Here is a 12,124-nt window from a genome sequence, read left to right as displayed (position 1 = left end):
TGTATATGTATATATACATATACAGTATGTACAGTATATATATGTAGCTGAGTGGTTAACACTGGTAACTGTGCACCAAGGGGTACTGGGTACAAATCCCGGTCAGGTTACAAGACTCCAGCCAAAAGAGTCAGTGTTTTTTTACACGTCCATTTGTAGTTAACTGAGACAGGTTCTCATTTAAATATGTCATTGGGGCCCGACAAAGGGTAGCTGAGTGGTTAAAGCAGCTAGCTTCCAATCAAAGAGGACTGGGTTCAAATCCCAGTCATGGCCGAGCAGTGACTGGGTAAACTCCGGCTGGAGGAGTTACTTTTTTGTATCATAGTTTACTGAGACAGTTTCTCAATTAAATATGTCATTGGGGCCCGAAGTCTTGGCTCCAGCAGACCAATGATAGTTGAGTGGTTAAGGCAGCTAGCTGTCACTCAAAGGGGATTGGTTTGAAATCCACGTCATGTCGTGCAGTGACTAGGAAAGCTCCAACTGGAAGAGTTGCTGTTTTATATCCTAGTTTACTAGGACAGGTTATGTCATTGGGGCACGAAAACTGTGAATTGGCAGATAAAGGATAGCCGAGTGGTTATAGCAGCTAGCTCCCAATCAAAGGGTACTAGGTTCAAATCCAAGTCATGGTCCAGCAGTGACTAGGAAGGCTCCAGCTGGGCAGTTATTGTTTTATATCATAATTTTCTGAGACAGTTTCTCAAATAAATATGTCATTGGGGCCCGAAATCTTGTCTCAAGAATAATTTGTTTCAACTATTAAATGAACCAAAATATGACTTATTTTATCTTTGTGAAAATATTGGACACAGTGTGTTGTCAAGCTTATGAGATGCGATGCAAGTGTAAGCCACTGTCACACTATTGTTCTTTTTTTTATAAATATAAATGTCTAATGATAATGTCAATGAGGGATTTTTAATCACTGCTGTTTTGATATTGTTACTAGTATTGATGCTGTTGTCCATAATGTTCATTTTTGTTTCACTACATTTGGATTGTTCCGTGTCATGTTTGTGTCCTCAATTGCTGTTTACTGTTGTTCTTAGTGTTGCTGGGGCGGCTTTGCTTTTGGAATTGGATTGCATTGTTGTGTATTGTTTTGTTGATTGATTAATAAATTCATAAAAATATTTAAAAAATAAACATATATAAATCAAATGTTAACAATCAAATGTAGATACTTTTTCTTATGCTTACTTTTACACCTGTTGGGAGTGCATTCCACATTGATGTGGCATAGAAAGAGAATGAGTTAAGACCTTTGTTAGATGGGAATCTGGGTTTAACGTGGTTAGTGGAGCTCCCCCTGGTGTTGTGGTTATGGCGGTCATTTACCTTATGGAAGTAGTTTGACATGTACTTCGGTTTCAGGGAGGTGTAGTGGATTTTATAGACTAGGCTCAGTGCAAGTTGTTATACTCTGTCCTCCACCCTGAGCCAGCCCACTTTGGAGAAGTGGGTAGGAGTGAGGTGGGATCTGGGGTGGAGGTCTAGAAGTAATCTGACTAGCTTGTTCTGGGATGTTTGGAGTTTAGATTTGAGGGTTTTAGAGGTGCTAGGGTACCAGGAGGTGCATGCGTAATCAAAAAAGGGTTGAACGAGAGTTCCTGCCAGAATCCTCAAGGTGCTTTTGTTGACCAGAGAGGAGATTCTATAGAGAAATCTCGTTCGTTGGTTGACCTTTTTGATTACCTTGGTTGCCATTTTATCACAGGAAAGATTAGCCTCTAGAATGGAACCTAGGTAGGTGACCTCATCTTTCCTGGTGAGAACAACGTCACCCACTTTTATAGTGAAGTCATTGACTTTCTTAAGGTTGATGTGGGACCCAAACAGGATGGATTCCGTTTTACCCAAGTGTATGGATAGCTTGTTGTCAGCGAGCCAGGTGCAAGTTCTACAGAGTTCAGCACTGAGGATTTTCTCCACCTGTGACTTGTCCTTGTCTGATACCAGCAAGGTCGAGTCATCCGCAAACAAAAACAATTCACAGTCGCATGCCGATGACAAGTCGTTTATGTATACCAGGAACAGTAAAGGCCCTAATATACTGCCTTGGGGGACTCCACAGCTACTGAGAGGGGGGGGGGGGGGGGGGGGGACACGGTGCCGTTCACCTCTACCACCTGTTTCCTCCCCTCCAAGTAGGATTGCATCCAGCTCCATGAGGTTTTGTTAAATCCGATTGCTCTGAGCTTATCCAACAGTATCTGTTAGTCTGTCTCTACCCCCCTCGGTGAAGCCACATCCGGTGGTCCATGTATCCCAGAGTAAGCCTGTCTCCAGTTCTCCACTCTCTTCCCCTGACCCTACCCCTCCTAGAATTCTGGATAACGGTGACCCAGTTTGGACCGTCAAGGAGATCCTTGGGGTCCGTCGGCAAGGTAGGGGCCTGGTATTTTTGGTAGATTGGGAGGGTTATGGTCCAGAGGATAGATCCTGGGTGTCGGCCTCCTACCTTGCTGACCCCACCCTTCTGGAGGACTTCTATCAGGTCAACCCAGGAGCTCTCCGGCGCTCGTCGAGAGCCTCGCATAAGAGGGGGGGCACTGTTACGTCTGCTTCTCCCTCCTCGGCAGGAGCTCCTCGAAGCTACGCTGCTAGCACCGCAGGACACGCCCCCGCACGCGCCACGCAGACCGCGGCCACGCGCCTCCACAGCCGGCGGCAATCATCAATCAACGCACCTGGTCTTGACGAGAAGCAGCAGCATAAAGGCTCACTCCACTGACTACTCCACGCCGGAACAAAGCCCTGATTCAGTAAGCTTCACGTCTCTGGCTCCTCACCTGTGTCTCTCTCTTTTGCTCGCTTTGTCTCCCTCGTGCCTAGTCCTTATTTGTCCTTGTCATCTCCTGTTCCCACAGTACCTCCGTGTCTCCGCAGTGAGCCTCACCTGCCCATCTTCCCCCTGGACTCTGACTGCCTTCCTCCACCTCCGCAGTGGATGGAAAGAGTGGATGACTAAGAGTGGATGAATAAGAGTGTATGAATAAGAGTGTATGACTAAGAGTGGATGACTAAGAGTGGATGACTAAGAGTGTATGAATAAGAGTGGATGACTAAGAGTGTATGAATAAGAGTGGATGACTAAGAGTGGATGAATAAGAGTGTATGAATAAGAGTGGATGACTAAGAGTGGATGAATAAGAGTGTATGAATAAGAGTGTATGACTAAGAGTGGATGACTAAGAGGGGATGACTAAGAGTGGATGAATAAGAGTGGATGACTAAGAGTGTATGAATAAGAGTGGATGACTAAGAGTGGATGACTAAGAGTGTATGACTAAGAGTGTATGACTAAGAGTGGATGACTAAGAGTGGATGACTAAGAGTGTATGAATAAGAGTGGATGACTAAGAGTGTATGAATAAGAGTGGATGACTAAGAGTGTATGACTAAGAGTGTATGAATAAGAGTGGATGACTAAGAGTGGATGACTAAGAGTGGATGACTAAGACTGTATGAATAAGAGTGTATGACTAAGAGTGGATGACTAAGAGTGTATGAATAAGAATGTACGAATAAGAGTATATGAATAAGAGTATATGAATAAGAGTATATGAATAAGAGTGTATGAATAAGAGTGTATGACTAAGAGTGTATGAATAAGAGTGTATGACTAAGAGTGGATGACTAAGAGTGGATGACTAAGAGTGTATGAATAAGAGTGTATGAATAAGAGTGTATGAATAAGAGTGTATGACTAAGAGTATATGAATAAGAGTGTATGACTAAGAGTGTATGAATAAGAGTATATGACTAAGAGTGTATGAATAAGAGTGTATGACTAAGAGTGGATGACTAAGAGTGGATGACTAAGAGTGTATGAATAAGAGTGTATGAATAAGAGTGTATGAATAAGAGTGTATGACTAAGAGTGGATGACTAAGAGTGGATGACTAAGAGTGTATGAATAAGAGTGGATGACTAAGAGTGTATGAATAAGAGTGGATGACTAAGAGTGTATGACTAAGAGTGTATGAATAAGAGTGGATGACTAAGAGTGGATGACTAAGAGTGGATGACTAAGACTGTATGAATAAGAGTGGATGACTAAGAGTGGATGACTAAGAGTGTATGAATAAGAATGTACGAATAAGAGTATATGAATAAGAGTATATGAATAAGAGTATATGAATAAGAGTGTATGAATAAGAGTGTATGAATAAGAGTATATGACTAAGAGTGTATGAATAAGAGTGTATGACTAAGAGTGGATGACTAAGAGTGGATGACTAAGAGTGGATGACTAAGAGTGGATGACTAAGAGTGTATGACTAAGAGTGTATGAATAAGAGTGGATGACTAAGAGTGGATGACTAAGAGTGTATGACTAAGAGTGTATGAATAAGAGTGTATGACTAAGAGTGGATGACTAAGAGTGGATGACTAAGAGTGTATGAATAAGAGTGGATGACTAAGAGTGTATGAATAAGAGTGGATGACTAAGAGTGGATGAATAAGAGTGTATGAATAAGAGTGGATGACTAAGAGTGGATGAATAAGAGTGTATGAATAAGAGTGTATGACTAAGAGTGGATGACTAAGAGTGGATGACTAAGAGTGGATGAATAAGAGTGGATGACTAAGAGTGTATGAATAAGAGTGGATGACTAAGAGTGGATGACTAAGAGTGTATGACTAAGAGTGTATGACTAAGAGTGGATGACTAAGAGTGGATGACTAAGAGTGTATGAATAAGAGTGGATGACTAAGAGTGTATGAATAAGAGTGGATGACTAAGAGTGTATGACTAAGAGTGTATGAATAAGAGTGGATGACTAAGAGTGGATGACTAAGAGTGGATGACTAAGACTGTATGAATAAGAGTGTATGACTAAGAGTGGATGACTAAGAGTGTATGAATAAGAATGTACGAATAAGAGTATATGAATAAGAGTATATGAATAAGAGTATATGAATAAGAGTGTATGAATAAGAGTGTATGACTAAGAGTGTATGAATAAGAGTGTATGACTAAGAGTGGATGACTAAGAGTGGATGACTAAGAGTGTATGAATAAGAGTGTATGAATAAGAGTGTATGAATAAGAGTGGATGACTAAGAGTGTATGAATAAGAGTGTATGAATAAGAGTGTATGAATAAGAGTGTATGAATAAGAGTGTATGACTAAGAGTGTATGAATAAGAGTATATGACTAAGAGTGTATGAATAAGAGTGTATGACTAAGAGTGGATGACTAAGAGTGGATGACTAAGAGTGTATGAATAAGAGTGTATGAATAAGAGTGTATGAATAAGAGTGTATGACTAAGAGTGGATGACTAAGAGTGGATGACTAAGAGTGTATGAATAAGAGTGGATGACTAAGAGTGTATGAATAAGAGTGGATGACTAAGAGTGTATGACTAAGAGTGTATGAATAAGAGTGGATGACTAAGAGTGGATGACTAAGAGTGGATGACTAAGACTGTATGAATAAGAGTGTATGACTAAGAGTGGATGACTAAGAGTGTATGAATAAGAATGTACGAATAAGAGTATATGAATAAGAGTATATGAATAAGAGTATATGAATAAGAGTGTATGAATAAGAGTGTATGAATAAGAGTGTATGACTAAGAGTGTATGAATAAGAGTGTATGAATAAGAGTATATGACTAAGAGTGTATGAATAAGAGTGTATGACTAAGAGTGGATGACTAAGAGTGGATGACTAAGAGTGGATGACTAAGAGTGGATGACTAAGAGTGTATGACTAAGAGTGTATGAATAAGAGTGGATGACTAAGAGTGGATGACTAAGAGTGTATGACTAAGAGTGTATGAATAAGAATGTACGAATAAGAGTATATGAATAAGAGTATATGAATAAGAGTATATGAATAAGAGTGTATGAATAAGAGTGTATGACTAAGAGTGTATGACTAAGAGTGTATGAATAAGAGTATATGAATAAGAGTGTATGAATAAGAGTGTATGAATAAGAGTGTATGACTAAGAGTGTATGAATAAGAGTGTATGAATAAGAGTGTATGAATAAGAGTGTATGACTAAGAGTGTATGACTAAGAGTGTATGAATAAGAGTGTATGAATACGAGTATATGACTAAGAGTATATGAATAAGAGTATATGAATAAGAGTGTATGACTAAGAGTGTATGAATAAGAGTGTATGAATAAGAGTGTATGACTAAGAGTGTATGACTAAGAGTGTATGAATAAGAGTGTATGAATAAGAGTATATGACTAAGAGTATATGAATAAGAGTATATGAATAAGAGTGTATGACTAAGAGTGTATGAATAAGAGTGTATGAATAAGAGTATATGAATAAGAGTGTATGAATAAGAGTGTATGAATAAGAGTGTATGACTAAGAGTGTATGACTAAGAGTGTATGAATAAGAGTGTATGAATAAGAGTATATGACTAAGAGTATCTGAATAAGAGTATATGAATAAGAGTGTATGAATACGAGTGTATGACTAAGAGTGTATGACTAAGAGTGTATGAATAAGAGTGTATGAATAAGAGTATATGACTAAGAGTGTATGAATAAGAGTGTATGACTAAGAGTGGATGACTAAGAGTGTATGAATAAGAGTGGATGACTAAGAGTATATGAATAAGAGTGTATGAATAAGAGTGTATGAATAAGAGTGTATGAATAAGAGTGGATGACTAAGAGTATATGAATAAGAGTGTATGAATAAGAGTGTATGAATAAGAGTGTATGAATAAGAGTGGATGACTAAGAGTATATGAATAAGAGTGGATGAATAAGAGTGGATGAATAAGAGTGTATGAATAAGAGTGGATGACTAAGAGTATATGAATAAGAGTGTATGAATAAGAGTGTATGAATAAGAGTGTATGAATAAGAGTGGATGACTAAGAGTATATGAATAAGAGTGGATGAATAAGAGTGGATGACTAAGAGTATATGAATAAGAGTGTATGAATAAGAGTGTATGAATAAGAGTGTATGAATAAGAGTGGATGACTAAGAGTATATGAATAAGAGTGGATGACTAAGAGTATATGAATAAGAGTGGATGAATAAGAGTGGATGACTAAGAGTATATGAATAAGAGTGTATGAATAAGAGTGTATGAATAAGAGTGTATGAATAAGAGTGGATGACTAAGAGTGGATGAATAAGAGTGGATGAATAAGAGTGTATGAATAAGAGTGGATGACTAAGAGTGGATGAATAAGAGTGTATGAATAAGAGTGGATGACTAAGAGTATATGAATAAGAGTGGATGAATAAGAGTGTATGAATAAGAGTGGATGACTAAGAGTATATGAATTAGAGTGTATGAATAAGAGTGGATGAATAAGAGTGTATGAATAAGAGTGGATGACTAAGAGTATATGAATAAGAGTGGATGAATAAGAGTGTATGAATAAGAGTGGATGACTAAGAGTATATGAATTAGAGTGTATGAATAAGAGTGTATGAATAAGAGTATATGAATAAGAGTGGATGAATAAGAGTGGATGAATAAGAGTGGATGAATAAGAGTGGATGACTAAGAGTGTATGAATAAGAGTGGATGACTAAGAGTATATGAATAAGAGTGGATGACTAAGAGTATATGAATAAGAGTGGATGAATAAGAGTGGATGACTAAGAGTATATGAATAAAAGTGTATGAATAAGAGTGTATGAATAAGAGTGGATGACTAAGAGTATATGAATAAGAGTGGATGAATAAGAGTGTATGAATAAGAGTGGATGACTAAGAGTATATGAATAAGAGTGTATGAATAAGAGTGTATGAATAAGAGTATATGAATAAGAGTGGATGAATAAGAGTGGATGAATAAGAGTGGATGAATAAGAGTGGATGACTAAGAGTGTATGAATAAGAGTGGATGACTAAGAGTATATGAATAAGAGTGGATGACTAAGAGTATATGAATAAGAGTGTATGAATAAGAGTGTATGAATAAGAGTGTATGAATAAGAGTGGATGACTAAGAGTATATGAATAAGAGTGGATGAATAAGAGTGTATGAATAAGAGTGGATGACTAAGAGTATATGAATAAGAGTGTATGAATAAGAGTGTATGAATAAGAGTATATGAATAAGAGTGTATGAATAAAAGTGTATGAATAAGAGTGTATGAATAAGAGTGGATGACTAAGAGTATATGAATAAGAGTGGATGAATAAGAGTGTATGAATAAGAGTATATGAATAAGAGTGGATGAATAAGAGTGGATGAATAAGAGTGGATGAATAAGAGTGGATGACTAAGAGTGTATGAATAAGAGTGTATGAATAAGAGTGTATGAATAAGAATGCATGAATAAGAGTGGATGACTAAGAGTGGATGAATAAGAGTGTATGAATAAGAGTGTATGAATAAGAGTGTATGAATAAGAATGCATGAATAAGAGTGTATGAATAAGAGTGTATGACTAAGAGTGTATGAATAAGAGTGTATGACTAAGAGTGTATGACTAAGAGTGTATGAATAAGAGTGGATGACTAAGAGTATATGAATAAGAGTGTATGAATAAGAGTGTATGAATAAGAGTATATGAATAAGAGTGTATGAATAAGAGTGTATGAATAAGAGTGGATGACTAAGAGTATATGAATAAGAGTGTATGAATAAGAGTGTATGAATAAGAGTATATGAATAAGAGTGTATGAATAAGAGTGTATGAATAAGAGTGTATGAATAAGAGTATATGAATAAGAGTGTATGAATAAGAGTGGATGAATAAGAGTATATGAATAAGAGTGTATGAAAAAGAGTGTATGAATAAGAGTATATGAATAAGAGTGTATGAATAAGAGTATATGAATAAGAGTGTATGAATAAGAGTGTATGAATAAGAGTGTATGAATAAGATTTATTCATGTATTTTATTATATAAAAATGGGAGCCATTACCTCCCTGCTTGGCACTCAGCATCAAGGGTTGGAATTGGGGGTTGAATCACCAAAATGATTCCCGGGCGCGGCCACCGCTGCTGCTCACTGCTCCCCTCACCTCCCTGGGGGTGATCAAGGGTGATGGTTCAAATGCAGAGAATAATTTCGCCACACCTAGTGTGTGTGTGTGTGTGTGTGTGACAATCATTGGCACTTTAACTGAACTTTTAATGATGTTATTCATATTATTCAGATTGAAAAGCTTAAGGGGCCGCATGTGGCCCCCGGACGTTCATCTGCCCAGGTCTGTGCTAAGGTGATCTCTAGAAGTGGTCCACACTCCATGTCAGTAGGTGGCGGTAATGCACACCAGAAGGTTGCTTGCCAACCTGCTATAAAAACAAAAGAAGAAGAAGAAGAAGATCCACACTTCCGGGTGGTGATGACGTCGCGTCGTGACGTCATATTTCAAAATGGCAGAGCCCGCGGAAAGACCCCCTGGAGTCGACTCCATTTCCCAAGAAAAGATGTCAACAGCGCGACTTGTAACAATTATAAGGCCGAGGAGGGTTATTTGAACACACACCATTCAATTATTATAAATGAAAGTCACGTTTTTGAACCGCTCCGGTCTCGTCCCAGCGGAAGTGACGCTAGCACGTCATCAGAATACAACAGCTTGCTAGCTAACACGCCTCCTATCATGTCAGCGCTGTTATTTGTTCACATGTCATTCATTCCTTCTCATTTACATCAACACGACGAGAGAGACATTCTGCCGCTAGACGAAGGTCACCGAGCAGCGACGAAGTTTGCATTTTCGGTAGGTGAGTGTTCAATTGTCCTCCGAGAAAAGTTGCATGAAGTCATTCTATTCCACAGCTGAAAGTCATACACACATAATATGCTGGAAAAGTCCATTCATGTCAGCAATTAACTTCAAATGTCAAACTCATTTGTGATGTTAAAGGGAAAACAGTACTTAACTGTGCTTAAATGTATTTATATTATTCAAATGTGAATGATGCTGTATAATAGACTGTATTTATGTTATTGACATGTGAATAATGCTGTATAATCAGTGTTGGGACTAACGCGTTACAAAGTAACTAGTAGTCTAACGCCTTATTTTTTATATTCAGTAACTCAGTTACCGTTACTACATGATGCGTTACTGCGTTATTTGATGTCATTTCTTATGTAGTATCGGCTAAAAACAGAAGATCTGAGTGTGTTTTATTGGAGAGTTGCAGTGTCGTCCTTCTGAATGATTCCCGGGCGCGGCGCCGCTGCTGCCCACTGCTCCCCAAGGGGATGGCTCAAATGCAGAGGACAAATTTCACCACACCTAGTGTGTGTGTGTGTGTGACAATCATTGGTACTTTAACTTGAACTTCACTTCATTCTTCCTGTGTCACAAGAGAAGAGGCGCTGTGTGTGTGTGTGTGTGTGTGTGTGTGTGTGTGTGTGTCTGTGTGTGGGTGTGGAGAGGGGTGGGGGTGGGGGGGCGTGTCTGTGTTTACTTACAAGACATCATGGTGGAGCTGAAGTCGAGTTTCTTAACACGGAGATATTCTAGACTGACCATGTGTCTTCTTTTGCGGGGCTGTCCGGGCGGAGTTTCTTAAATGCCTCAAATGTCCGGCAGGGTTGCGTATATTTTCAATGTACGTTCAGGGTTAAGATGGGGTTAAAAACCAAACTAATTGTGCACACGCAGCAGCATTCGTGAGGGAGGGACAGAGAGAGCGAGGGAGTGGATTGATTGATTGAGACTTTTATTAATAGATTGCACAGTACAGTACATATTCCGTACAATTGACCACTAAATGGTAACACCCCAATAAGTTTTTCAACTTGTTTAAATCGGGGTCCACATTAATCCATTTATTTCAAACTGTCATTGCTCAAAACATAATATTGAATCAAAATCAATGTTATTATGAATTATTGACCTATCCAAGGTTCCCATTACTTCACATCAAATATTCCACTTTGAAAAATATTTTTGGTGGAAGATTTTGCATATTTTGTGTGTTTGCCATTAAAAACATAGTTTTGTTTGACAAAAAAGGGCGGAAAACAAACAGACAAAAAAACAACATAACTAAAACATTTTGAAATGAGGGATAGATCTGAAGTTGATGTAGACTCCAGAGATTTAAGCGTTAAATATAAAATGTTTGTATGCCCTGGCACACCATTATCATCATTTCAGGACCCAAGCAAAACACTTTTTACACTTTTATACTGAAATAAATACACCTACAACTTATTCAATAAAAACATAGAAAAAACTACCAGCAGCGGTAAAGTTTAGATCCATGAAGGAAAGAAGAAAGTGAATGAATGTTTATAACTGAATACATTTACATATGTATACAAATTTGTTTTCTTTCTTTATTATTTTTTTTAATGAATTAAGTAACGTTTATGACAACCTTTTTCCAAAACACAATATATAATGTGAGATATAACAGGATAATGCGTACGTTTATCTTTTTTGTTGTCAAAACGCTTACCAAAAAGTGGGACCCCAAAAATTTACTGTAGGACCCCATTTTTATGACTTGATGGGGTCCCTGGGACCCCATTTTGAAAATTCCTAGCGCTGATCAACAGATTGTATTATTCTCCAGTGCAATAACAGTACTTAAATGAAGGCTTAAAGGGCATTAATGGTAGCTTTAAAAAAGGAAGAAGAAAAAAACAAGTAACTAAATAGTTACTTTTCACAATAACGCATTACTTTTTGGTGTAAGTAACTGAGTTAGTAACTGAGTTGCTTTTGAAATAAAGTAACTAGTAACTGTAACTAGTTACTGGTTTTCAGTAACTAACCCAACACTGTGTATAATAGACTGTATTTATATTATTCACAAGTGAATAATGCTGTATAATAGACTGTATTTATATTATTCACATGTAAAAAATACCTTAGTGTTTATTTTTATTGTGAGCGAACTGTGGTGCTGAATTTCCCCAAGGGATCAATAAAGTACTTCCTATTCTATTCTATTCTATTCTAAAAACATCCAAATCCATTGCTATTCTTTATATAAAGTAAGACACATGCTGAATAAGAAATATCTGCACATGATTCCTTGAGTAATTCGATTACAAAATACATTCGAGGAATTGTTGCTGCCTCGAGGTGTCGTATATATATTTTTTTTAACGGCATTTTGCCTGGTTCACTAAACAGTAGTCAAAGCTCACGTTTCGCACAGACTGTTTAGGTGTTGCACAGCGTGTT

General features: G+C 37.6%; 1 protein-coding gene across 5 annotated transcripts in view; it reads left to right on the top strand.

The window, feature by feature from the left end:
• Positions 1-9,283: 9,283 nt before the first annotated feature.
• The window catches only part of LOC133645221 (uncharacterized), a 69,140-nt gene continuing 66,299 nt past the window's right edge, over positions 9,284-12,124 (top strand). For 3 of the 5 annotated variants that reach the window (XM_062040103.1, XM_062040101.1, XM_062040102.1), the window contains exon 1: positions 9,284-9,695. In XM_062040103.1, coding sequence (XP_061896087.1) covers positions 9,311-9,695 — 385 coding nt within the window. In that variant the 5' untranslated portion in view covers positions 9,284-9,310. The remainder of the gene's footprint in view (positions 9,696-12,124) is intronic. The other 2 variants (XM_062040104.1, XR_009824930.1) reach the window with 2 other exon arrangements.

Source organism: Entelurus aequoreus, linkage group LG28 (genome assembly GCF_033978785.1).
Source record: "Entelurus aequoreus isolate RoL-2023_Sb linkage group LG28, RoL_Eaeq_v1.1, whole genome shotgun sequence".
Taxonomy (NCBI): Eukaryota; Metazoa; Chordata; class Actinopteri; order Syngnathiformes; family Syngnathidae; genus Entelurus; species Entelurus aequoreus.
The sequence above is the reverse complement of the archived record's forward strand: the minus strand, read 5'-3'. Positions and strand labels throughout refer to the sequence as shown.